The 27,302-nt window shown below is 48.6% G+C and overlaps 1 protein-coding gene across 29 annotated transcripts in view; it reads left to right on the plus strand.

Annotated features, from left to right (window-relative positions):
* EPB41L1 (erythrocyte membrane protein band 4.1 like 1) overlaps nt 1-24,891 on the plus strand; it is a 164,808-nt gene extending 139,917 nt beyond the window's left edge. For 13 of the 29 annotated variants that reach the window (XM_031656722.1, XM_009216189.3, XM_031656717.1 and 10 more), the window contains 8 exons: nt 1,405-1,815; nt 4,236-4,340; nt 6,325-6,408; nt 10,836-10,922; nt 11,723-11,806; nt 13,872-13,952; nt 14,286-14,402; nt 21,418-24,891. In XM_031656722.1, coding sequence (XP_031512582.1) covers nt 1,405-1,815; nt 4,236-4,340; nt 6,325-6,408; nt 10,836-10,922; nt 11,723-11,806; nt 13,872-13,952; nt 14,286-14,402; nt 21,418-21,426 — 978 coding nt within the window. In that variant the 3' untranslated portion in view covers nt 21,427-24,891. Of the gene's footprint in view, nt 1-219; nt 616-1,404; nt 1,816-4,235; nt 4,341-6,324; nt 6,409-10,835; nt 10,923-11,722; nt 11,807-13,871; nt 13,953-14,285; nt 14,403-21,417 lie in introns of those variants that run through there. The other 16 variants (XM_031656720.1, XM_009216196.2, XM_009216194.2 and 13 more) reach the window with 10 other exon arrangements.
* The last annotated feature ends 2,411 nt before the right edge of the window (nt 24,892-27,302 follow it).

Genomic DNA, 27,302 nt, shown 5'->3' on the forward strand with positions numbered 1-27,302 from the left:
TGACACACCTGCTTTGCCTTGCCGCTCCTACCCGCTGGGTTCCTGCCTACCTTGCTTGGCTTGTCCAGCGATCTTTCTTCATCCTTTCCCATCCCTGGTTCTCCCGCCTTGGGAAAACTGACAGTCCAGAGGTTTCCATCCTTCGCTTCTGGTTCCCTCTCAGTCCCAGTGCCAAGTTTCTTTCTGCCTCCTTAAGACTAACTGTCTTCTCTAATCCAGAACAAATCCGGAGATGCGGTCAGGGAAGAGAAGCACTCCACCAACTTAGCAGCCAACACCCCTGGGAAGGGGGGGCGCCTGAGATTCACCAGCCCCTTGGGCCCTCAGGTCTCTGCAGCCCCTCTGTGCCCTGATGACCCGGTCACCTTCACCTGGCCAGGATGCATCGCCGCCTTAGGTTCCCACCTGCTGTGGCAGCACCTCTTGTGCTGCTCAACTCTGGCTTGTCTGGAATGTCTCCTTCACACCTCTCAACCTTCCAGAAACTGGCTAAATGGAGGCTTGCTTAGCAAGTGAATGTCTAAGCCCACTGAATCCCTAGAACCAGAAGCCAAGTTCTTTACAAATCTTTCATGGGTATTAGGTTGGTCTTTAAAAAGAATGTCATGAACCAGCCAAAAATGTGTGTGTGGTGTTTAATCCCTGACAGGCCAGTTGAGAGGTATGTATGTCGGACAAAAGTTGCTGGTTCCCCGAGGCACTGCCTTGGCCCGCTGTTGTCAATTACACTGATGGGACCAGAGCCTCTACTCTCTGACCTGCCCGTGGTCTACTCATGGAGCTCAGGGTAGAGCCAGCGTAGCACTCAGCTCCCAAGAAGCTTGTGCCCAAAAGGCCTGACCCCAAATTGCTCTTCTCTCTAGTAGATGCTGACCCCTCCCCCGGAGACTCAGTGGAATTGACAAACATGTTGGCTTCCTCTTTTGTTCCTCAAAGCTCTTGGCTCCAACCTCTCTGCCTTCCCTTCCTGGGTCTCCCTGAATCCCTGGATCTCCCTCCTTAGTTTCTGTTTCTCAACACCTGCCTGCACGGATGGGCCTGGGGTCCGGGCTTCCATCCCTGCCTTTCGTGCAATGCTGCTTCCAATAAGCTCCCAGATCCAATACCCTTGGATGGAGCCTCCTGTCCAGGACTCACTGGCAGGACATTTGCTTTGTACTTGCTTGTGCCATCAGTGTGAGACCCTCAGAAAGGGGCATCTCCACTCTTGAGTCGTTTTTGGTTTTTTTAAGCTTGTTATGATTTCAAGGAACCTTTCCTGGGGTGTTTTTCATTTCCTGGTCTGCTCTTCCATTCGGGATGTCAACACAGCCCCAAGATTTCTCCTGACATTCACCGTCTTGATTTCTCTTTCTCTCTCTCCCCACCCCACATCCCCATTCTTTTGATTTTATCTGGCCATAGAGAGCAGGGCTGAGGGAGGGCTCCGAGGAGAAAGTCAAACCACCACGTCCCCGGGCCCCAGAGAGTGACACAGGCGATGAGGACCAGGACCAGGAGAGGGACACGGTGTTCCTGAAGGACAACCACCTGGCCATTGAGCGCAAGTGCTCCAGCATCACGGTCAGCTCTACGTCCAGCCTGGAGGCTGAGGTGGACTTCACGGTCATTGGTGACTACCATGGCAGCGCCTTCGAAGACTTCTCCCGCAGCCTGCCTGAGCTCGACCGGGACAAAAGCGACTCAGACACTGAGGGCCTGGTGTTCTCCCGGGATCTTAACAAGGGGGCCACCAGCCAGGATGATGAGTCTGGGGGCATTGAGGACAGCCCGGATCGAGGGGCCTGCTCCACTCCGGATATGCCCCAGTTTGAGGTACAGTGGAGCTTCCTCAAGAGCCGGGCCCGCTGGGCACCGCATGCTCACAGGGCCCGGGACTACCTGTGAGAAGACCGAGCACCCAGCCTGCAGCCTGAAGCTCTGTCTCGTGTTGCATGACTGCCCCTCCGCAGAACAGCATGGTTCTGTGCTCGCATGTTTGCCATCTCGGTTTACCCCTAACACGCGCTCCTTGGCGTTTTAACCCTGTGACCCCATTGCTTGCTGAGGTCGAGCGATGACAGGTAGTCTGGTCTTACTTGACCCCCCCACCCCCACCTGTGTTGCATGGCACCTGCAGAGAGCATGCGTCTCTGGACTCTTGGGGGCTCCTGCAGCCTGGTCTGAAAGCTGAATGGTTTTTCCTGATCCAGGCCCAGGCTCGTCTCTCTGGAGTCTGGGCTTCCCAGGGAAGGGGAAGCAGTTTAAATCCATCTGGCCCTGGGGTCTCAGGGTGGTAATGGAAGCTCCTGGAAGAGAGGAAATGTGGTCATTGAGGAGGGACAGACTGTCTCTGGGCCTCTCTGTGGTCTCCTCTGCAGAGCTGTGAAGGGATTTCTCTAAGGCACATCTGCCCATATCATTCCTTTGCCCCCTCATCTCTTTTAGACCCAGCCTCCCTCCTACATTCTCCTTTCCCCAACGTTCCCAGCATTGACATACAAGCTTAGCCACTCCGGGCTCTCACTTCATGCTATACTCTCTGAGCAGGTTTTTTTCCTCCCTTTCGGTGCCTTACAAACCTATCATATTCCAGGACCAAGTTCAAATGTCAGTTTCCCAGCAGGGGCTTGCTTTCCTGACCACCCTGGGCAGAAGTATTGCCCCCTTACCCCCTTGCCCTGTAATGCCTATGCTCCAGCACTATCCAAAGCGGTCAGGTCAGTGGCTGACGAGCCTGCTCTCCTACCAGGTCGCAGCTCCTCAAGGCCTGACATATACTAGGCACTAATAGATGATTAACTGGATGAATGGCTGGGTTACAGGGTTGCAACCATCTATAAGAATCCCCTTCAGCCAGGCATGGTGGCTTGTGCCTGTAATCCCAGCTACTCAGGAGCTGAGGCAAGAAGGCAGGGGGGATCACTTGAGCCCAGGAGTTCGAGGCTACAGTGAGCTTTGATCATGCCACTGCACTCCAGCCTGGATGACAGAGTGAGACCTTGTCTCTTAAAAACAAAACAAAACAAGAAAAAAAAAAAACAAAAAAACAAAAAAACACCGGCCAGGCATGGTGGTTCACACCTGTAATCCCAGCACTTTGGGAGGCCAAGGCAGGTAGATCACCTGAGGTCAGGAGCTCAAGACCACCCTGACCAACATGATGAAACCTTGTCTCTACTAAAAATAAAAAAATTAGCCAGGTGTGGTGGCACCCACCTGTAATCCCAGCTACTCGGGAGGCAGGAGAATCACTTGAACTCAGGAGGCAGAGGTTGCAGTGAGCTGAGATTGCGCCATTGCACTCCAGCCTGAGCAACAGAGCAAGACTCCATCTCAAAAAAAAAAAAAAAAAAAAAAAAATCAGACACTCAAAGGTCATAGTCACAGCTGGCCATACCCAAATGGACCCCACATACTCTCTACTTCGCCCGTCCTCAACAAACCCTCTTCACTCGTTGACATCTCGTGCCTGGATGTTGCAGGCCTCCAAGCATATGTGGTTCTTGCTGTAAAGAAGAGTTCAGGCCGGGTGCGGTGGATCACACCTGTAATCCCAGCAGTCTGGGAGGCTGAGGCAGGTGGATCACTTGAGGTCAGGGGTTCAAGAATAGCCTGGCCAACATGGTGAAACCCTGTCTCTACTAAAAATACGAAAGTTAGCTGGGTGTGGTGGCGTGGGCCTGTAGTGCCAGCTACCTGGGAGGCTGAGGCAGGAGAATCACTTGAACCTGGGAGGCAGAGGTTACAGTGAGCCGAGATCGCACCATCGCACTCCAGCCTGGGCGACAAAGGGAGACTCTGTCTCAAAAAAAAAAAAAGAATAGAAAAGAAAAAAAAAGAGTTCGGCTGAAGCAGCTGAGAGGTGGTGAGCTCACCAGTGAGGTCATTCAGGATTCATTGACATTATGTATACAAGCAAAACATTTAGCCTGGGGCCTGGCATATAGTATGTTAATAAAATGGTAGATGTTCTAATAGTAGCCTAAAAAACAACTTATAGCCACCATAAGGGTGTGTGGCACAGGGGCGCAGGGCAGGCCTACCTGGTCCTGGTGATGGTCCTGGCTCTCCTTGCAGGCTATTTGTCTATGATATCACACCACGTCTCTTTTACCCGGACCTGAGTACCCTTCCAGAAATGTGGCCAGCTGTGGGGATAGGAGATAGCCTGCAGACCCCACACTGCAATTGCCTGTGAGCAAGGGTCATGCTAGGGTTTCAGTTACAGAGCATTCTCCCTCCTTTTCCTACAGCCCGTGAAAACGGAAACCATGACTGTCAGCAGTCTGGCCATTAGAAAGAAGATTGAGCCGGAGGCTGTACTGCAGACCAGAGTCTCCGCTATGGATAACACCCAGGTAACCTGTGCCTTCCAATGTACCCTAAGCAACAGGTATTGGGCATTTGGTGATAGGGTCCCCACTGCTGTGGCCAAAACCCTTGGCCAACCCTTTTAATCTCAGCTTCCCTGGAACCCACATTTTAATCCTGATGCTCTTCTGTGCCTCAGTGTCCTCCCTGAGCTCTGGGAAGGGGTGACGGGTAAAGCAGGTTCTTGTCCTGGGCAGACCATACCTCTTAAAGCCTCCATTTAGCCATCCATAAAATAGGAATGACCCTGTCTACCCCTTCCTCCTGGGCATATTGGGAGGACTGTACTGGCTAGTGGATTGGGACCTTGATGTTCACATTGCTTCAAGGAGTTGGAGAGGTTTCTTGAGGTATCCCAGGAGCTGCTTGGGGAGAGAAGAGGGAGAGATCCCAATTCAGCTTCAGTCAGAACAGCTCACCTTGGGTCATTTTTTATGTATTAGAGTTCCACATCAGATCAGTAAAATGAGCAAAGTGAAAGAAGAAAACCAAAGATCATGTGTCTTGACAAGAAGCAGCACCCTGACCACCTGGAGAAAGCCATCAGGCATAGGCACAGGTCCACCACTTCCAGTCCATTCCCTGCACTCCTTCCGTGCTTTTTAGACTTAGGAAATTAAGATTGAGGGTCTGATAGATGCCCTCTTGGTTTTTCCTGGCCAGAAGAGCTACAATGCTAGGAACTTTTTGGCTCTGAGGCTAACCTTTTTCTCAAGAACTGAAATAAGACCAGGCACAGTGGCTCACACCTGTAATCTCAGCACTTTGTAAGGCCGAGGCAGGCAGATCGCTTGAGCCCAGGAGTACAAGACCAGCCGGGGCAATATAGTGAGACCCCATCTCTACAAAAAATACGAAAATTAGCTGGGCGTGGTAGCACATGCCTATAGTCCCAGCTACTCGGGAGGCTGATGTAGGAGGATCGCCTGAGCCCAGGAGGTCAAGGTTGCAGTGAACTATGAGCTAGGATTGCACCACTGCATTCCAGCTTGGGTGACAGGGAAAAAAAGAGAGACAAAGAGAAAACTGAAATAAGACATAAACCAATACAACATGGGCAATTCTTTTGTTTCCAGAGTTTTTTTCTCCCACTTTTATAATGATAGTAGGAGTTTATGAGGCCGCCTACTACAGGTCAGGACTCTTGAGTTCTGATGAGCTGTGTGACCTTGGGCAAGCTGCTTTCCCCCTGACCTGTTTTGTTTTAGTAATACGTGTTTCTGTTGTGTTTTCCCACAGAAAAGTATAAAGAAACTAAAATTGGCCCTAGATCCCACAGCCCAGTAACCCTTGTCGACATAAAAACAAAACAACAAAAAAAAGTTTATAGTTATACAATTCAAGCAGAACAAAATGGGATTTTTCTTATATTACCACCCAGAAAAATGTACAAGCCTATTCCAACACAGATACCTACATCTCTATATACTTAACAATGTTTACACAGAAGCGATCATTTTCTTACACCTTACCTTTCTTCTTAGTAATTATTTTGGAGATCGCTCCTTGTTGGCCTACATAGACCCACCTTACTCTTGTTCATCTCACTTAGGAGGCAAATCTTGATTTATTTCACTGTCTCCCAATGGCATGCCTTGTGGTTGTTTTTGTTTTGTACAATTCATGATCAGCGCTGCCGTGAATTTCCTTGCTGGTACTTCTCGGCGAGCTTTTCAAAGGTTATATCCAAAGAGTCAGTTCCTAGAGATGGCTAGGTCAAAAATCACACTCATTGCAATTTGGATAGAATTTGCCAGATAGTCTGAAATTATTTTTTCTTTATCAGATACACTGGTTGAAATGTAATGAGGGCCTGTTGCACCTCTGTGATTTGGTCTGTGTGCAGCCCCCTGCCAGTGATGTTCACTCACACAGCCTGTCACTTTGTAACTGGGAGGCCGTGAGCCCAGGTGACAGATGCTGCAGGTGTACCCGGCTCTCCCCAGCTCTAACGACTCCTCCTCTGGTCAGCAGGTTGATGGGAGTGCCTCAGTGGGGAGGGAGTTCATAGCAACCACTCCCTCCATCACCACGGAGACCATATCGACCACCATGGTAAGTTGAACCCAGGAGGCTTCCCTCTCTGACCAGCCCCCTGCCCCGCCAAACAGCCAGCGGACAAGCTAACATCGCCTGGCTGATTCAGGAAGTTGTGAGCTGCCCTTGCTGTATCAGGCATGGGACATAAGTCAGCCGTTTATTGTCTGGGGCTTTAGTTGCCACAGGACATAGAGACAGGCCTCAGTTTTCCAAAGTGAGTAATGTGGGTGGTGGAATCCCTGAGTGTCAGTTATCTAGACCATCTCAGCCGCGGCAGGGAGAGAGAGAGGATGGTCCTCTTTGGTTATTGGCACCCACGAATCTCATCTTGCATTGAGATTTCATTGGCTCATCTCACCTCCACTCTGAAGGTGAGGCTGGAGTCCTTCCTGTGGACCCATCCTGGTGGCTGCACATTGTCTCTTGTCTTAGACCACTTCCTTGCCTTGGTCAGTAGATGGCGTGCGGTGACCCTAAGTTGGAACAGGATTTTTGGGACCACCCCCCTCATTGAGGGACCTCATGGTTCTGCTACTTATTTGCTGTCTGACCCATGAAGGAAGACCCTTGGCCTCAGGTGTCCTCATCTGTAAAATGGCAGTAATCCCCATTCTGCAGTTCTTAAGAGACCCCGGCGATACTAGATCCTTTCATGATTAAACAGAACAGGTAGCATTCGGCACACAGGTTGTGGTTCCAGGCAATGTGCTGAGACTCCTGAGTGGATCATCTCAGTGGATGCTCTTCCCTCCACAACTTTTACAGATGAGGAAACTGAAGTTCAGAGAGGTAAAGCGACTTACCCAAGGTCACACAATTAATAAGTGGTAGTGCCAGGTTATCCACAGGCGTTCTAACGCCAGGAGCCCCACTTTCAACCCCAGCCACTCTGCTCTGCTCCCTTAATCCTGACCATTGTGAACATCGGCCACATGGGGCTGGGGCTGCAGTTGCGGCCGCTACTCGGGCTAGGAAAGGTAGCAGTGCTGGAGCCAGATCTATCTTGAGCCACTGAGAAGTTGTTTTCAAATGCTTTTTCTTGCCAACCCCCTGACATATACATAGGAAGGGAATTCCATCAATCTAGACTAGCCAGCAGGTAGGTTTTGAATACACAGAAATTTTAAGATCAATAAGTCCAAACTAGTTACCAGCTTGCACACCTTTCCCTGGTCACTCAGTTCCTCCTCTCCCCTCAGTCCTTCACCACGTGTCATTGGGATGCTTGTAGGGCTAAATTTAAATCCACGCGTATGGTGAGCAGGCACTTATATCATTCATTTACTCATCCATCCATCCATCCATTCATTCATTTGTTCCAAAAACATTTATTAGTCTCTACTATCTGCCTGGTATGGGGGATACAGTTGAAGAAACTATACTGCCTGCTGGGATTCATTCATTCAAATGATCGTCATGAGCACCTTTAATGTGCTGTGCCCCTGTATTTAGGTTCTGGGCATACAGTGGAGAACAAGGCCCAGCTGTCCCACTTCCTGGCTGGATGACCTTGGGCAAGTCACCTGAACCTCTCCAAGCCTCAGTTTTCACTTCTGTAAAATGGGTGAGGGTAGAGGGCAGTAATAGCATGTGCTCAAAGGGCTGATGTGAGGGGGAACCAAAGCAATCTGTGCAAAGCCCCAAGAACAGTGCCTGGCACATAGTAAGTGGTCTGAAGATGTGAGCTGCAGTTACTTCTTTCCTGCCTTCATGGGATAGGGTAATAACACTCTCCTAGGGGCCACGAGGAAGGCAGCTATGGGGTGACAGCTCTGCCAGGAGGAGCCAGGAAAGGCTTTCTCTAGGCAGGGACATTTGAGTGAGCTATGCTTGAAGGATAAATTAAGGTACAGTCCCGGGGAAAGGCATTCTAGACAGTGGGAAAAGCAAGTGCAAAGGGCAGAAGGGAAGAAGCATAGCATTTGGGGAAGGGCCAGTGGTCAAGAAAGCCAGATGTCAAGCACATGGAGGAGGAGTCAGGGGTGAAGAGCTGGAAAGAAAGTCTAGACCAGAGCTTGATGGGCCTCAGATGTCATATACCAAATTCAAACTTCTGTCATGCAGACAATGGGGAATCATTTAAATTTTTTACATTAGGGACATGATGTCATCAGGTATGTGTTTCTGTGTTTTAGAAAGATTATTCTAGCAACCTCTGTGGATGAGGGACTTGAGCAAAAAATTCTTCCCTCCTTCTCTCTCTCCTTCCTTCCACAAGTGTTGATTGAACACCCATGATGTGTACAGTTCTGTACCAGCCACTGTGAATCCAGCTAAAGAAGGGAACATCCCAGAGATCTGGGGCCCACATGCCACTGGGAGAGACAGAGAGAGAAGGCAGGGAACCAGCTTAGACGTTGGTGCCCAGGCTGGGTTGGGGCTGGAGTGCAAGGAGGTGGATGCAGAGAAGGGGTCAGAGTTAAGGGATGCCTGGGGGGAGGAAAGCCCAGGATTTGGTCGTTGGTAGGATGTTCAGGGGACAAGAGGAAAGATGAGCTCGTGACACTGTTCACTAACCAGTGGTTCTCAAAATGTGGTTCCAGGAACCTGTTAGCAAGGCAGGTCCTTTGGGCTCCTCCTTAGACCTATTGACTCAGAAACTCTAGGGTGGGGCCCAGCAGTGTGTGTTTTCCCAAGCCCTCCAGCTGATTCCTCTGCTGATATAAACAGAGCACTGGGGGAAAGTGCTCTTTAGTGACAAGCATGTGTTGGAAGTGGAAGAAGCAGTGAATTCCGTTCGAGATCGGATGAATCTGAGGTGCCTGTGGAACATTTCCAGGGGAAAATGTCTAGGACACAACCGATTTTAAAGGCCTAGGGTCCAAGAAAGATCTGGGCTACAGGTGAAGGGATAGGGGACTTTGACCTCCATGAGGCAGCAGAAGCTGTTGAGTGGCCGAGGTGGCCCAGAGAGCGGGTGGCAAGTGAGGAGAGCCTGAATGTGGAGGAAGAGAGGGCTGAGTTTGCCTTGGTCAGGGAGAGAAACTGCTCCTCCTAGAGGCAGGTGATGGGACTGGCCAAGGATACAGGAGAGGAAAGGAGGAGCAGAGGGTGCCTTGTTTTGAATGACTGAAGTCCCTAGTGGTGGCCTCTGTTTTCAGTGTGAAGGTGGAGGTGAGGCTTTGCCCTGGGAAAGATAGAACAATGAGAGAATAAGAGGCTTTAAGGAAGAACTTCCCAGAATGATGCTAGGATTCAGAGGGGTTAGTGTCTGTTAAGGGGAAAGGAAGCATTGAGCCTGGAAGCTGCCCTTGGAAAGCCTGCTGCTGGGCCATATTCTGGAACTGCAGGTGCATCTGGGAACGTGCTTTGTGGTACAGTACCAAAGAACCAGGCTGCTGGCAGCCTCAGCTGGATACAGGTGGGAGCGGCAGGGGAAAGTCAGTGAGTTTCTGTTCTCACCTGCCCCTTGGTAGGCAGAAGTCCAGATCTAGTGCCATGCCCGGACCAGAACAAGAGGTCAGGCCACTGAAGACCTGCAGAATGGACACAGTTCTGGGTCTCTGGACAGACAAGGCTGAGCCTTGAGATGGTGCAGAAAGTAGGAGGTAGAAGCAGGCAGCTGGGCCCTGGCCAGATCAGGGGCAGTAAGTCCGGGGACAATTCCAGGAAGATCTAGCAGTTAGAATTTAAGGTAGGGCCAAGAGGGCTGTTTGAAGGGAAAGATTCCCAAGGGCAGAGTGGCGTGCAGAGTGTGTCAGACTTGGAGTCAGACAACATGGAGTTAAGTTCCAGCTCTACCACTAGCTTGCTGGGGGACTGAACACTTAAGTTTCTCTCACCCTGCAGTTTCTCATCTGCAAATCAGGAATATTAAAAATAATGCCCTACCGGTGTTATGAGAATTAAATGAGATAAGGCATGTAACATCCTTAAAACGATGCCTAGCACATAGCAAGCACTCAGAAAGTCATTATTATTATTATATTCTAAATAGCCAGCTTATGCCCCTATATTTATCCTATGTATTCTGGTTTGCAAAACCTTTTCTACTCCATTGGCTTCATAGGTTCTCTGTGGGATTGGGGCAAGGGTCCCTTTTTACAGATGAATCTGCAAGGCCCATAGAGAGGAAGTGGTTCTGCCCCAAGTCACATGGCTCGAAGGTGGCAGAGCAGGACACGAACCTGAATCTGGCAACTCCTCTGCTAGTGCTTCTGGAGAACAATGCCATGTCTTGAGCACTACAGCGTTCCTAACGCCAGACAGTCTGTAAATGTTGGTTGAATGAGTGACTCTGCAAGTGTGCGAGTGAACGAGTTTGTACCTGAGTGAGCAAGGGATGAGTGAGAGGAGGCAGAACTGAACGATGCCTTCAGTCCTTTGCTTCTACTGTTTCTACTCAACCTTGTGGTCGTGATAGCTACGTGGCCACGTGCTCCGGCCATCCTGGGGGCCCACCCGGCTGAGAGCTGGCCATCTGAGCACTATTGTTTCCCCAGGAGAACAGTCTCAAGTCCGGGAAGGGGGCAGCTGCCATGATCCCAGGCCCACAGACGGTGGCCACGGAAATCCGTTCTCTTTCTCCGGTAAGTGGGCAAGGCCAGCTCAGGCTAGGGGACTCCACACTGAGAATATGGGCATAGACCCATGTATGGCTGGCAGGAAGTGCAGTGTTGAGCCCAGAAGGCACCCTTCTAGGTGCAGAGCCAGGAAACTGGACCCTTTTCAGTTGCCAACAGAGCTCCTTGGTACCTGCTAGAATCTCATGAGTGGCCCTGTCCCCTCCGCCCACACATGTAAGTGGGGCATTGGTGGCGTGTGAGGGTGAAGCGGCCCCTCACCTTGGTGGTGCCGCTGATGGTTCTTTTGCATCTGCCCTCCCTACTAACCAGGAAGAGCAATGGACTAGGAGGCCAGAGGCTTGGATTCTGGACCTGCCTCTGTTGGTGCCTGCCCGGTGACCCTGAGTCTGTCACTGTAGGGTCTCTTTTAGCTCTTGCATTCTCCAAGTCTGTGGTTCTCATTGTTTAGCTCCGTAGAGAGCGTGCACCTGGCTATGACAGATTGGGGCGTCAGGAGGGCTGTGTTTCCACCTTGGATCCCTTTGGTCATTCTTCCATGATGCCAGGATTCTTAAATTATAGGGTATTGTTAGGATTCTGGGCCTCAGGAATCTCAGCGTCTAGGAATCTCAGATTCCAGGGTTTGAGAATTTGTTGGGTCTAGGTTTCTGAAGATTCCAGTATTCTTGAAATCTTAATGGCTCAAAGCATCTTGGCTTTGAAGTGTCACCTTCATGGGGCCCTTTACCCCACCCCGCCCCCACCCCTCCAGAGCCCAGTGTCCTTACCTGACACCCTGGGTGGGGGGTGGTTATATTCTGCAGATCATCGGGAAAGATGTCCTCACCAGCACCTACGGCGCCACTGCGGAAACCCTCTCAACCTCCACCACCACCCATGTCACCAAAGTGAGTAGCAGCAGGGTGCCCCATGCCCCCATCCGAGCTGCAGGCGAGAAGGTCATGACTGTTGTTCAGCTTTGGCTTCGCCATCTGTAAAGTGGGCAGAGAAAACCTGTAGTGTTTACCAGTTTCTGGAATACTGTGCGCTTTGTCCTGTGCCACATGTTGTTCTAGGCACGGGCCCTTCCCACACGGTGTTGACAGCCAGGCTAGAGGGAACAATACTCTCCTCTTTGAAGTAACTGTGAACCATGGCGTGTGCACCTTGTAGATGGGAAATGCTGGAGGAATCTAGATGGGGTGACATATGAGAGGCCCTGCAAGAATCAGGAAACATCTCCTAGAAGAAGTAGGGACTGAGTAGAGTCTTGGAAAGCCAGGCAGGACACCTGAGGGAGGAGAAGACAGATGCAGGTGTTCTAAGCAAAGCAGAAGAGGGAAGCAGAAATTGTGTGTTTGCTTATTTGTTTGTTTGTTGAGCAGATGTTAGTGAGTGTCAACTTTATTTGTGTTGGCCTCTGTGCCAGGGGCTGCTGGATGTAGCCATAAGTGAGGCCTGTTTATGGGACATGAGAATCACATGTAGGGGGTGTATCTGGGAAATTAGGTTGTACTGGGGACAGGGAGGTGGAATATAGAGCAAATAACAAATACCAGGACACATTTGACTCTGGAGGATCTGGGCCTCAGGGAGATTGGAAAGCCATGAAGATTTTTAGATTGGAGAGTAACCCATTGAAAATAGGTTTAAGGAGAGAATATCAGATCCATCAGGATGTATAGATAGGTGGGAGAAAGAAGAGGGAGAAGTATGGAGAGAGATGAATAGTAAATAACTCAGGCCTGATGGGGAGGGCCTGGACCAGGGTGTGAGTCAGAGCCCAGGCGGGAAGAGGTAGGGACAAAGGAGGGAAGCCTTCCTGGGTGACCCAGCAATAAGGACAAGGGCTAGTTGGGAGGCAGGCGGGCTGATGCGTCCATACCTATGTGGCCAGGAGGAAGGCAGGAGGGCGCCTAGCCAGGGCTGGAGGCCTGGAGCAGCCAGGTTGACGAGCCATCAGAGGAGAACTCTGGTCAGTTGCACCAGGCCTTCATTCACAGACTGTCCTGGCCTCTGCCTGCGCCTCTGCAGGATTCAGCACTTTCTCACATACCCCACAGAGAACCCACTCTCAATAAAAACATTACTGAGCAATGTTGACTTCTCTGAAAGCTTTATGGGAGGTTTTACATCCCACGCCCACAGCAGACAGTTCAGGAAACTCTTCTTCCCAAAGTCCCTGCCAACTGGGAGCCCCCTCTTCTTTCTATCCACCCCTGACTCCAGCTGGGATTCCCCACAGACACCACCCTGCTTTAACATGCCAAACAATTAGGTCCCGCCTCAGCTATTACTTCGAAACTTGTCCAAATCCTGTGCCTTCAGAAAACAGCGGAGGTCATAAGTATCATCAATCTAATTTTCTCTTGTAGTATTGTTGGAAGTCGTTCAAGGCAGAACCTTGTCACCATTCACATTTCATTCATGTGTTCATTCAACAAATCTGCATTCAGCACTGCCCTGGTTAGACTGGGTGAGGGAGTGGGAGAGGAGGGGATACAGAGATGAACAAAATACAGACCCTGCCTTCAAGAACTGGCAGCCTGGTGAGGTGAACATGGCCACAGACACACATATGGTCGGCACCAGGCAGAGAGGTCCAGAACTGTGAGAGAGACAGACTCAGTGCTCAGGGAGTACCAAGGCAGGAAGGCAGAAGCATTGCCAACCAGGGTCTGAGAGGCAGCATTGGAGCTGGGCTTGGAAGACCTAGATGGGGTGGTTTGGTAGTTTTGGGGAGTGGTGGCAGCCAGACAAGATCTGCAGTTCAAAGTCCAAAACCAGAAAAGAAAAAATCTGAGGAAGTCAGGAGAGAAGGTAACTGCTGAAGAAAAAATCTGAGGAAGTCAGGAGAGAAGGTAACTGCTGGTTCTCAACCCTGCCCTTGAGAGATGATTTGGGTAGGTCCCCTCTTGAGGCTGCTGCCCCAACAGGACCCAAGAGTGACCTCACCTCCCTCTCCCTCTGCAGACTGTGAAAGGAGGGTTTTCTGAGACGAGGATCGAGAAGCGAATCATCATTACTGGAGATGAAGATGTCGATCAAGACCAGGTATGAGGGTAGGGACCATTCTTCCCAGTGCCACTGCCCAGTCCTCAATCCCTCCTATGTCGGGTTACCCATGGATGGCTACGCTCATGGGCAGAGAAGGTGTCCACTTCTTGCTGACCCTGTTCAGATAAGAAACCCCCAAGGAAGGGGCATTGGATGGGAGCCAGAAGGAGCCAGAAGAGCCGAGCTGTAGTCTGTCCCTTTAATTGTTTGACTTTGCCCCTCCCTGGGCCTCAGTTTCTCCAGCTGTGCACTAGAGGGCTTGCTGTTCTTCACAGTCTGTCTCATCTTGGATATTTCATGGTTCCTTCTTTTGCTGTTCTTTACCACCAGGCTCTGGCTTTGGCCATCAAGGAGGCCAAACTGCAGCATCCTGATATGCTGGTAACCAAAGCTGTCGTATACAGAGAAACAGACCCATCCCCGGAGGAGAGGGACAAGAAGCCACAGGTAAGGCTCCTGAGGCCCAGCAACCATGAGAGAGAGGAGGGATCAGTAGCAAGATCCTCTGAGGACTATTTCCATCTGAGAACCCAATGGCTTGACCCCTAGTGCAACTTTGACCCGCCCCCCCACCAGCCTTCCTGATTTGCTGATTTGGGCACCTCCCCGAGAGACAAGTCCGTGGGGAGAGGAAGGAAGCCTGGTTCCTTGGCTTCTTTGGGGTTTCAGGCTCCAGATCCAGAAAAATAAATCCAGAAGTGGTTAAAAATGTTTTTAAAGGGAAGGAAATGGAGAGAGGAATGACAGTGGATATTGAGGTGGGACAAATGGAGGCCCTCATTATCTCCTTGGGCATTGCCTATAAACCAGAAGTCAGAAAAAGTCCTACTAGGCCCAGTGCCACATTCCTGGCCCTGAGTCTCTCTATTACAAGTCACTGAATGTTGTTAAGGGGACATGATGACCAGAGCCCTTGATCTCTTCTGTCTTGCTTGATTGCAATTTTTTTTTTTCTTTTTGAGATGGAGTCTCTGTTGCACAGGCTGGAGTGCAGTGGTGCAATCTTGACTCACTGCAACCTCCGGCTCCTGGGTTTAAGTGATTCTCCTGCCTCAGCCTCCCGAGTAAATGGGACTACACGTGTGTGCCACCTCACCTGGCTAATTTTTACATTTTTAGTACAGATGGGGTTTCACCTTGTTGGCCAGGCTAGTATCAAACTCCTGTCCTCAAGTGATCCACCTGCCTCAGCCTCCCAAAGTGCTGGGCTTACAGGTGTGAGCCACCACACCTGGCATGATTGCATCTTGACTTCTGAGACCTGCAGGGGCCAAAATCTTAGGGAACCTATATTCTCCTGTTTAATTGTAGGCCATCAGTGCTTTGGTGAATAAGATAAATAAGAAGATGTTGGGGCAGATAGGGCTTTTAGCAGCCTGAATTAGGGGAGGGGTTCTTCTGGGCCCTCTGGAAATTTACCAGATCTTATCAGATCTATAAAACAAAATCCCATAGACATTGAGTTGGATAAAATAAGCCAGGCACAGGAAGTATAAACTGTATGATTCCATTCATAGGGAGTCCAAAAGCAAACAAAACTAATCTACAGTGTTGAAAATCAGAATATTTCTGATTTTCTATCTGAGAAAAATACCCTTCTGATTTTTCTGTTACTTCTGGGATGCAGTATTCACAAGGAAGAGGGAAGGGCCACAAAGGAATCTTCTAGGGTGCTGGAAATGTCACTATTTTCAACTGGGTAGGTTACATGGGTGTATAGATATAAACACATTTATAAAATTCTTCTCACACTTAGAGTTGTGCACCTCACACATTTCACGGGTTCTACCACAATGAAAAAAAATCCATCTCAAAGACCCCACAAATATAACCGCTGGTCTCCTTTTTGCCCTTTTCCTTGAATGAATGAAACCAGTCTTTTCTAGAAAGATACAAGAATGTTTCTTTTCCTTTGATTACCAGACCCCTTAATGTCAGAAGAAGAAGCACTGAAACATTTTCCTGCTGCTTTGAAAGGCTGCTAACCTCTGGTCTGGACTAGGGCTGTTCAACAGAACTCTCTGCAGTGATGGAAGTGTTCTTTCTGTGCTGTCTGGGATGGTAGTTGCTAGCTGCACGTGGCCACCGAGGACTTGAAATTGGCTAGTCTAAAAAATATGTGCTTTAAGGGTGAAACACGTGCAGGATTTTGAAGATTTAATATGAAAAAAAGAATATAAATGATCTCAATAATTTTTACATTGGTTACATATTTAAATGATAAAGGATACATCAGGTTAGGTAAAATGTACTATTAAAATTAATTTCACCTGACCAGGCATGGTGGCTCACACCTGTAATCCCAGCACTTTAGGAGGCTGAGGCAGGTGGATCACCTGAGGTCAGGAGTTTGAGATCAGCCTGACCAACATGGTGAAACCCTGTCTCTACTAAAATACAAAATGAGGAGTGGGGGTTCGTGGGTGCCTGTAGTCCCAGCTACTAGGGAGGCTGCGGCAGGAGAATTGCTTGAACCCGGGAGGTGGAGGTTGCAGTGAGCCAAGATGGCACCATTGCACTCCAGCCTGGGCAACAGAGTGAGACTCCATCTCAAAAATAAAAATAAAATAAAATTAATTTCACCTGTTTCTTTTTAAATCGTTTTGAATGTAAACTAAAATTGAGAACTGAGATCACTTGGACTCAGGAAGGGGAACATCACACACCGGGGCCTATCATGGGGAGGGGGGAGGGGGGAGGGATTGCATTGGGAGTTATACCTGATGTAAATGACGAGTTGATGGGTGCAGCAGACCAACATGGCACAAGTATACATATGTAACAAACCTGCACGTTATGCACATGTACCCTACAACTTAAAGTATAATAATAATAAATAAATTTAAAAAAATAAAAATAAAAAAATAAATAAATAAAAGTAAAAAAATAAAAAAATAAGAAATTAAAATTTTCCATTTATCTAGAAATTTTTAGAAAGACAGAAATATATAGAAAATTTCAGAAATGTTATCTAGAAAATCTATTATCTAGGGAAAAAAATTATTTTTTTTTTGAGATGGAGTCTCACTCTGTCACCCAGGCTGGAGTGTGGTGGCACAATCTTGGCTCACTCCAGCCTCCACCTCCCAGATTCAAGTGATTTTTGTGCCTCAGCCTCCCAAGTAGCTGGGAATACAGGCATGTGCTACCACACCCAACTAATTTTTGTATTGTTATTAGAGACGGGGTTTCACCATGTTTGCCAGGCTGGTCTCGAACTCCTGACCTCAAGTGATCTGCCTGACTCGGCCTCCCAAAATGCTGGGATTACAGGTGTGAGCCACTGCACCCGGGCCTATCTAGGAAAATTTTAAATTTCATATGTAGTCCACATTCTATTTCTACTGGACAGCACTGGTCTAGAAGTGTAGGTTGGCCATGGGTGCAGCCTACCTCCCAGCCTTCCTCAGACTTTACAAGTGATTGCCATTCCTATCCCCTCAGTTTTTCAATCATTCTTCCTTTATTCCTCCCAAATCTCAGAGTGGTAGAGTGTAGGCCACTTGCTAAGCTGGGTGTATCACCTGGGGAAGCCTGTTTAAAATACAGGCACTAGAGAACCCTCTCCATAAACTCTGATTTAGAAAGACTGGACTGGGACCTGGGATCTGCGTTGCCTGGGAATCTTCATTTCTACCTTGGTCCTTAGGGAGTCCCCATGCAGCCAGGTATAGGAGCCACTGATGCAAAGAACTCTGTACTGGGAATCCAGGGACCTGGCTCTAAAGCTATTCCACTGACTGGTGTGTGACAGTAGGTCCGTTTCTTCCCGAGTCCCAATGAGGGACTCGGTTTCCTCATTTGCAAAATGAAGAGGTGGAGCGAGCCCCCTTCCAATTATAGTCCTCTGGCTATTTGCTTTCCTGGGGGTATCTGTTGTGTGTTTCTCATCTCTTCTCCATTCCCTCTTTCACGCCTCCTCATCTTCCCCAGGGCATTCAGAAACAGGCCCCTAGGCTCCTGCCTTCCCGTTTCCCTAGCCATTCAGAGCTCTTGTCCTGGCCTCCACATCCTGCCCCCACCCCCCGCCCCCGCCTCAATGCAGTCTTTCATATCTGCCCACCTCGCTGCTCCCTTTGCTGTCTCATTCTCTCCTCCTCGCCTCTGTTTAGTTCTTTCTTTGCTGCCATTGCCCCACGCACCACCATGCACCATCTCTCTCTCTCTTCTGGGTTGTTCTGTAAAGGTCACCTTGTTTATATTGCCCTGGCAAGCCAGAAGTTTCTCTCCCTTGCCTTTTCTGCCCACATGCTTTACCAGTAGTTATGGTTAAGTAGAACCCACATCTGACTCTTAATACAGTCAGACTCATTAATTCTGGAAGAGGTCTCCTCTGAATTTGAAAACTCCTTTTTAAAGTGCTTGGAAACATTGGCTTAATGGATGGATGCCTCTTGGTACCCCAAGGAAGAGCTCTGCACTCCTGCAGAGTCTCAAGCCCTGCCCTTTATTAGCTGTGTGACCTTTTAGCAAATCATTTAAACTTTTCAGCCTATGTTTCTTTGTCAGCCAAATGGCAGTGATCATCACATTAATAACAATCGCTATAATTTATGGAAAGCTTATGCTGTGCCGGGCACCAGGCCGTGCATTCAACACAAGTACTGTTACCTGCTCATTCATTTTACAAATGAGGAAACTGAGGCTCAGAGATGTTAAGTGGCTTGCTCACAGTCATGAAGCTGTGAACATGATGGATTGATTAGAGAGTGAAACCCAATCTGTTAGATTCCAAAACCCAATGGTCTTGACCTCACCACACTCACTTTTCATAACATCTGTCTCCTAAGGCTACCAAGATCATCCATGCAGCATGGTAGTTAGCACAGTGCCTGGCACATAGTGAGTGCTTAATAAAAGTTCATTATGACTACTATTACTATTAACTTGAAGTAGGCTAACAAAATGCTGCACACAGGGACTGTGCTGTGCTGTAATAAACCAAAAAGAATAAATCATAACACTGTGTTGTTTAGATGTCTTTGGTACTTCTGAAGTGTCTATGGGCTTATGAAGATATCCCACATACCCAGAATAATGATTACACTGACTTATAGGACAGCCACTTCATTAATTGATGCACAAACTTAAAGTGCAGCCTGTTACTGTAAGGAAAAACAAAACAAAAACCAATGCCTGGTTAGGATGTAGCAAAATTGAGTAGAAAGAATACTACTCAATTTTGACCAGGGGCCAGGCGCAGCAGGTCACACTTGGAATCCCAGCACTTTGGGAGGCTGAGGCAGGAAGATTTCTTGAGCCCAGGGGTTCAAGACCAGCCTGGCCATCATAATGAGACCTTGGTTTCTAGAAAAAGTTTAAAAGATTAACTGGGTGTGGTGGCTGGCACCTGTAGTTCCAGCTACTTGGGCAGTTGAAGCAGGAGGATTGCTTAAGTCCAGGAGGTCGAGGCTGCAATGAGCTATGATTGTGCCACTGCACTCCAGCCTGGCAATAGAGCAAGACCCTGTTTAAAAAAAAAAAAGAAAAGAAGGAAGGAAGGAATAGATGGATACACCTAGGTTTTGGAGCTAGAAACACCTTGGTGGCTGTGTGTCCAGAGGAACCTCTCTGACCTCAGTTTCCTCACCTACAAAATGTCATTAATGTAGAAATTGGAGTTGCTGTAATAACTAAACAACACCTGTGATATACTGGATCTGTGTCTTGCCTACAGAAGGGGCTCAGCAAAGTGAACCTGTTTCCTTGTCCCTCTGAGGTTTCTCCATGTTTAGAGGTTGATGAGAGCACTGAGAAAGTCAGACCATAATTGTCTACCACCAGCGTGGTGCCTGAAGCCCTGTCTCCGTGAGGGTGTTTATCTTGCTGGTCTTACTCTTCTCTTCTCTCCCCAAATCCTCCAGAAACATCTGTCTGTCTCTGCTTCAGTTGACTCTTTGTCTTCCTTCTTAACGTTCTTCCTTCTTGAAGTTCTTGCTATGAGTGTGGAAAGTCACCCATCTCACACAGAACCTTTTCCCTTCTCTCCCTGCAACCTCGCAGGTCAGACGTCTGGTTTCTGCTCCATCTTCTCCCACTGGCCCACTTCCTTCAAAGAAGACCTGTCTCCCAAACACCACCAGCAAGAGGGCAGCACTTGCCCATCTTCCTGACCTTACAAAATTTAACGGGAAAAAATTGACCTGTTCCAAAACAGGAACCTTGGGCTCTAGCCTTAGTTTTGCCAACTTGCTAAGCCTGAAGCCTCTGGGCCTCAGTTTTTCTGTCTGTCAAATGAGCCAAGAAAGATCTGTTTTCTATGATTCCATTAGCACTTGACTGTATGCAAGTAGCAGAAATGATGTTTCATCTGTTAAATGGTTTTGAGTAGTTGCTGTGTGCCAGGCACAGTGTTGGACACTGGAAAGACAAGAGTTAAAAGACAGCCCTTGCCCTCAAGGAGATCAGAGTAGTGTGTAGTTAAATTAACAACAGCAACAATCGTCATAATAAGAACAGCCAGTATTTATTCAGCACTTATTATATGCTGGGCCCTTGCTTCAATTCCTCCCTATAATGGGAGGCAGAACCCATTTTATAGAGGAAGCAATTGAGGCTTAAAGAAGTTAAGAAACTTGCCAGGCACTGTGGCATGCACCGGTAATCCCAGCTACTTGGGAGGCTGAGGCAGAAGGATCACTTGAGGCCAGGAATTCAAGGCTGTAATGTGCATTGATTATGCCTGTGAATAGCTATTGCACTCCAGCCTGAGCAACATAGTAAGACTCATCGCTTAAAAATTTTTTTAAAGGAAAGGAAGTTAAGAAACTCACCCAAGATTACAGAGCTAGCTGGCCCATAGAGTGCAGAGCCTGCTCCCTTAAACACTGAGTTTTGGAGCCAAACCTGGAATCCAGGCTCCATTTCTTTATTTAATCACTGCTGTCTGTGGTTTAATCTCCAGGACACAGCTAGCCCACGGACAACAGAAAGGAAAAACAAATGAAAAAAGAACATCTGCAATCGTGACTAAACATTTCTTAGAGCTGACAAAAGATAGGAAGAAAAAGTGAAATGATGATGATCTTAGCTTCTTGGTGTTAAAGGACATTTTAACACATTTTCAGGCCAAAGTAAAAGATTACCACCTCCCTGGAAACAAGTGAGCAAACACACATGGGCTCTGGAATCCGACAGATGTGGGTTCAGTTCTCTGCTGCCACACACAAGCTGTGTGGCTTTGGAGTGCAGTGGCCATTCACAGGCATGATCATTACATGTTACAGCCTCCAGTTTCTCATCTCAAGAGATCCTTCTACCTCAGCCTCCCAAGTAGCTGGGATTACAGGTGCAAGTCACTCTACCTTGCTGAGTCACAATAAAGGGCATATGGTAAAGGGTAGCAAAAACAACCTCTTGCCATGTATTTAAAAACAAGTGACCGAAGTTGCTAACTTTCCTTGTCCTCTTCCTTTTCCCCCACTCCCCACCCCCCATTCTACCCCATGCCTCTGGCTTCCAGGAATCCTGACCTCTGTGAAGAGATCCTGGCATTTCTGGTCCAACCCAAGCCAGAGAACCATTAAGAAGGGGCCTTCATTCTGGATTCTCCGACACAACACCGACGTCCCAGCTGCGACGTACTGTCACTGATGAGAGACTGGGAAGGGAAAAGCATATATATATAGATATATAGAGATATAGATATATATACAGGAAACACTGCGTCCTTGCACTGCTGCTGGGGCTGGCAGAGCAGTTGGCCGACGGCAACAACCGACATCTGAACACCTACATTTCCTTTGCAGACAAATTGAAGAACTGGTGGGATTTTTTTCAAGAAAAAAAAATTATATAATAACTATAATCCCTTGCTCACTCCTTTCCCCCGCCAAATAAGAAACGCAAGCCAGACCACGATGATTGTAGAAGTCCCTCCCACCCTGGTTCTGCACGTTACAGTTAGCAGACGAGCAATTCCATTTGTTCTTCTCCAGCATTTCTGAGGCCCACTTGAATGCAAAGGAAAACACTCGCGCAGCAAAGCAAGAGAAGTCGCAGCAGCAAGACACGCACAGTCAACCATTTTCCGAGAAAGAAAGAAAATTCCCCACTTGAAAGAAAGAGGAAGAACACTGGATTCTTACTTTCTGGATCTTGACACTGGGCTGCAAAATTCACCTGCCTCTCTCCCACCTCCCCTCACCCTCAACTCTCAATGTCTTGCTGTCATTTTCTGTCTCGGCTCCCTCCTCCCCCTTCCCCGACCCTACACCCCTCACCCTCTGTGTCTGGGTCCTGCTGAGGGCCACTGCAGATGACTCTCCTTTGAAATGAGAAAAAGAAAAGAAAGCAAGAACAGAAAACGAAGCCACAGGAAGGGAAGAAGACATTGTATGTTTATGGTTTCTCATTATGAAGGTGCAGCTTGTAGGAGGTTTGTACGGATGTGCTTTTAAGTTATGTATATTGCATATAACAGGAAAAAATATTAAAATAAACAGTGCTGGTAAGTATGAAGCTGACATTCTAAAATTATAATTATCTGACTGTGATTGATGTATCCTGAGGTTCCTAGATCTCACTGAACTGGCCCAGCTAAGGAGACCTGGACTCTGGGTGTGGGTTGGCTCACAGTAGGGGCTGACGGGTTCAGTGTAGTAATACTGTGTGTGGTGTTTGTAATTGGTTAATTGGTGGGGAGGGGTGGGGGCCCCTAATGGAGAGGTGTGGGTTTGGCAAGAAAGAAGCAACACAGATGTTGTCCCCAAAATGCCGTTCGAGACACCTTCTCCCTGACCCCCTGGTAGTAGCAGTCAGGACCTGGTCTGTGCTCAGGTACCGGGTCCCAATCTGGGACTCTGCTGCTGAAGTTGCCACAGTAGAGGTCCCTGGTTTAGTCCTTATCTCCCTATGGGGCTTGCCTTGGTTTTCAGTCTTTTCTCTCTCTCTCTCTTTTTTTTTTTTTTTTTTTTGCCACATCCTGCCCTTCCCTGACCCCACTGTAATAACCAACTCCATATCCAAAGGGAGGTGGTGTTCCCAGCCATTATAGAAGATGATGGCTTTAACCTGACTGTCTAAAAATTCCCAGCTCAGCCTTTTCCTCTACTTTCTTCCTTGTTCTGAATCATTTCTTCTTCTCGGGCCAAAGTAGCTGTGGTAAGGAGGCTGCACGGGGCAGACCCTGAGAGATAAAAACTGCATTTGCAAAGGCCTCCCCTGTCCCAGGACAAAGTTGAGAGTGACGGGCAATGTTGCTCAAAGGCTCCAGCTCTGCATAAGACCTTGGCTTGGAGACCTCCCTCTTAATCAACATCTTATCTCTGAGCTTGTGCCCAGAAATTGCTCCAAGACCACAGGAGCCCTTCAAGAAGCTCACATCAAAAGCTTGGCATTGCCCTCTGCCACACATGGGCTTCCTCAGGCTTGTCTGCCACAAGCTACTGCTCTGAGCTCAGAAAGTGCCCCTTGGTGAGGGAAAATGTCCCACTGCACTGCTAATTTCTCACTTCCATTTTATCTCCCAGTCCTCCTTTTAAACCAGTTAATAAATTCATTCCACAACTATTTACTGATTACCTGCTTGTGCCAGGGACTATTCTCAGGCTGAAGAAGGTGGGAGGGGAGGGTGGAGCCTGAGAAGCCACCTGAGCCAGCTTTATATTTCAGCCATGGCTGGCCCATCTGAGAGCATCTCCCCACTCTCGCCAATCTATTGGGGCATTGCCCAGGGGTGCCCCCAGGCGGCCCAGGTTAGATGCGTCCCTTTGGCTTGCTTGTCAGTGATGACATATACCTTAGCTACTTAGCTGGTGCTGGCCTGAGGCAGGGCAGGAAATCAGAATAGCATTTGCTTCTCTGGGCAAATGGGAAGTTCAGCGGGGCAGCAGAATCAGCGGCATCCCCCGGGTGCAGGCCGGTGAACCCACTCCAACTCCCCCTGAGTGCAGCAGCACACTTTCCATACACCAGGTTCTTTCTACAATCCTGGTGGAAAAGCCACAGAACCTTCTTCCTGCCCTTCTTAACTTGAGAGCTCCCACTCGTTCTGGGTCAAGAGCTGGAGTGGTGGCTCCAATCCTCTCTGGGCCACTTTGGTCTAGGAACTCATCTTTGCAGGAACCAGGAGTCCTGAGCACACTGGACACACCTCAGAGGGAGGATCCTTGTTCTGGATTTTGTACCTGGCTTCAGGGCAGGGATGAAGTGACCAGGCTTAGCTTGTGGAGTTTGTGGGCCACCAGGGCTTGGGGAAATTGCCATCCTGTGGATGCTCTGACCTCCCTTCTACAGAGACGCAGGCAGTGCCACTAGGGAGGAGGGGACCTGCAAAGCTAGAATCTAGGGCACTGTTTCCTCCCCATCCTCCTCTTTGTAGAGAATAGAGATGTTTGTCTTGTCTGTCTTCAACCTACTTTTCCTTTTCTCTTTTTCGTTTCTCATCCTCTCTGTGCTGCCTCTCCACCCAGGAGGCCATGTAGCATAGTGGAAAAAGTCCCTAAGGGCGGTTAGGAGTTCTGGGTGACCATCCTGGCTCAGCTCCTAACTCACCATGTGACATCAGGCTATCCCTGTTCCCCCTCTTGGGCCTCAGTTTCCCGACTTGCAAAATAAGCAGAAAGAACCAGATGCTCTCCAGGGTCTTTTTCTACTCTGCCATCTCATGGATCTTCATTTTCCCTTGTTTTGTTTTCTCTGGATCTTTTCCATCTGAGGGTACAGGAAGTGCCAGGACCTGTTTCAGTGTTTGAATCCTGCAAGCACATTCCAAGACTGGCCTGAAATTGCATGAGCAACATCACTCGAAATAATTTTTTTTTCAAAAGCACCTTAACAACCAATTGCGATGCTGTCCTGTTCCTTTTTACTCACACCCTTCTCTCCTCTCTCGTCCCCATGCTCCCCCACCTCAGTGCTCCGTGCTGTATGCGTGTGCTCTCTGTTCTTGTATACTCAATAAAAGTGAAATAAATGTGTTTGATGCTGAACCATACTTCCTTGGCATCTCTTCTCTCTCTCTCTCTCTCTCTCTCTCACTGTCTCTCTCTGACCTTGGCTACTGGTACAAATTGGCATTGTGGGAAGGGCTAAAACTGAAGTGGAGACATCCCAACTTAGAACATGTTTATTCAACAAATGTTTGGAACTCAAGGTGGTACAGGCCTTGGGTGACTCTCCAGGCACAACACAAACAAGGCGAAAGTCCCTGCCCTTCATGAACTCACAGGCTAGTGGAGGAAACAGATGCCAACACAGGCAAACAGTTGGTTACAGAGCGATCATCACTAGGAAAGAAATATACAGGGAAAAGGGAAGGAGGGTCACTGAAGGAGACCACTTTAAATACGGTGGCCAGGTAAGGCCTCTCTGAGGAGGTGATCTGTAAGTTGAATGAAGAGAAGGATCAATTGGCCGGGCACGGTGGCTCACCCCTGTAATCCCAGCACTTTGGGAGGCCGAGACAGGCGGATCATGAGGTCAGGAGATCGAGACCATCCTGGCTAACATGGTGAAACCCCGTCTCTACTAAAATAATACAAAAAAATTAGCCGGGTGTGGTAGCAGGCGCCTGTAGTCCCAGCTACTCGGGAGGCTGAGGCAGGAGAATGGTGTGAACCTGGGAGGCGGGGCTTGCAGTGAGCCGAGATCGCCCCACTGCACTCCAGCCTGGGTGACAGAGCTAGACTCCATCTCAAAATAAATACATAAATATATACCTGAGCATTTCCTTATACTTTCAAATACTAAATACTTCTTTTCTTTGGAAAGGTAATTCATTAAATGATACAAAGACTATACAGTGAAAAGTGATTCTTCAGCCTTCTCCAGATTTCTGTCTCTTGTCAGAGGCAACTGCTGCGAGGAACATTATGAATCCTTCCCTGAATTTTCCTTATAGGTCTCATTTAGCAATCTGTTATCCCTAGGGTTCTGGAATAGGACTTGGTTTATAAACAATGGGTCTTCATATGATTCCTCAGGACCCCGTACACCCTGATCCATATTTCTGTCTCCCATAAAGGACCATCCTCTCTGCTTTTGTGGAATAATCAAAGGTAAGTTCACCCAGATCAGTGTTTTTCAACTGCGTTGAGAGTGGGGAAATGACCCCTCCTCCTTTGCCCCCAACCCCCGCCCCGGGGACATTTAGGAATGGTTGTCACAACTGAGGGATGCTACTAGCGTCTAGTGGGTAGAGGCCAGGGTTGCTGCTAAACATCCTACAATGCACAGGACAGCCACATACAACAAATACCTATCTGGCCCCAAATGTCAATAGTGCCAAGGTTGAGAAATTCTGATCTGAATGGACATGAAACCCAAAAGGTGGGACTCCTAGGCCACCATCTACAGCTTCTACATCCATTGTTCAGTGTCCTGGAGTCTCGGAGAAGATGGTGAGCCCAACTGAAACAGGGAGCTTTGAGACCAGACCACAGAGCTCAGCACTTAAGACTGGGAGTGGGGAGGGGTGGAGAGGAAGCTGAGTTTCTTCATGCAGGAAATGAAACTTGACAGGACAGGCTGAGATTGATAAGCATGACTGTGACTGATGGAGGCTGTCTCTGGTTAATCCTGCAGTAGCTCATTGTGATTAACCATGACTGCAGGGCCCGGTCTAGTCTGCAACCCACTAAAAGATAAATTTTGACCGAGACGGATTGGCGTATCCAGCTGTCACTGAGGAAATGTGACAGACAAGCTAAGGAGCAGCAGCACAAGAGATAAGAACAGACAGCCATTGGTTTGCATTCTAGCTCTGCCGTTCTCTGGCTGTGTAACATCTCCTTGAACCTCAGTTTTCTCTTCTGCAAACTGGGAATACACATACTTTACTAGGGTTAGTGCAAGGATTAGAAATACTCAAGTGGGCTGGGTGCAGTGGCTCGTGCCTGTAATCCCAGTACTTTGAGAGGCCGAGGTGGGCAGATCACCTGAGGTCAGGAGTTCAAAACCAGCCTGGCCAACAAGGTGAAACCTGGTCTCTACTAAAAATACAAAAATTAGATGGGCATACTGGTGTGCGCCTGTAATCCCAGCTACTAGGGAAGCTGAGGCAGGAGAATCGCTTGAACCTGGGAGGCAGAAGTTGCAGTGAGCTGAGATCGTACCACTGTGCTCCAGCCTGGGCAACAAGAGCAAGACTTCATCGCAAAACAAAAACAAAAAAGAAGGCAGTCCAGGCGTGGTGGCTCACCCCTATAATCCCAGCACTTTGGGAGGCTGAGGCAGTGGATCACTTGAGGTCAGGAGTTCGAGACCAGCCTGGCCAACATGGTGAAACCTTGTTTCTACTAAAAATAAAATAATTAGCTGGGCATAGTGGCAGGCGCCTGTAATCGGGAGGCTGAGGCAGGAGAATGGCTTGAACCCAGGAGGCAGAGGTTGCAGTGAGCCGAGATC

The sequence above is a fragment of the Papio anubis genome, chromosome 16 (assembly GCF_008728515.1).
Source record: "Papio anubis isolate 15944 chromosome 16, Panubis1.0, whole genome shotgun sequence".
Taxonomy (NCBI): domain Eukaryota; kingdom Metazoa; phylum Chordata; class Mammalia; order Primates; family Cercopithecidae; genus Papio; species Papio anubis.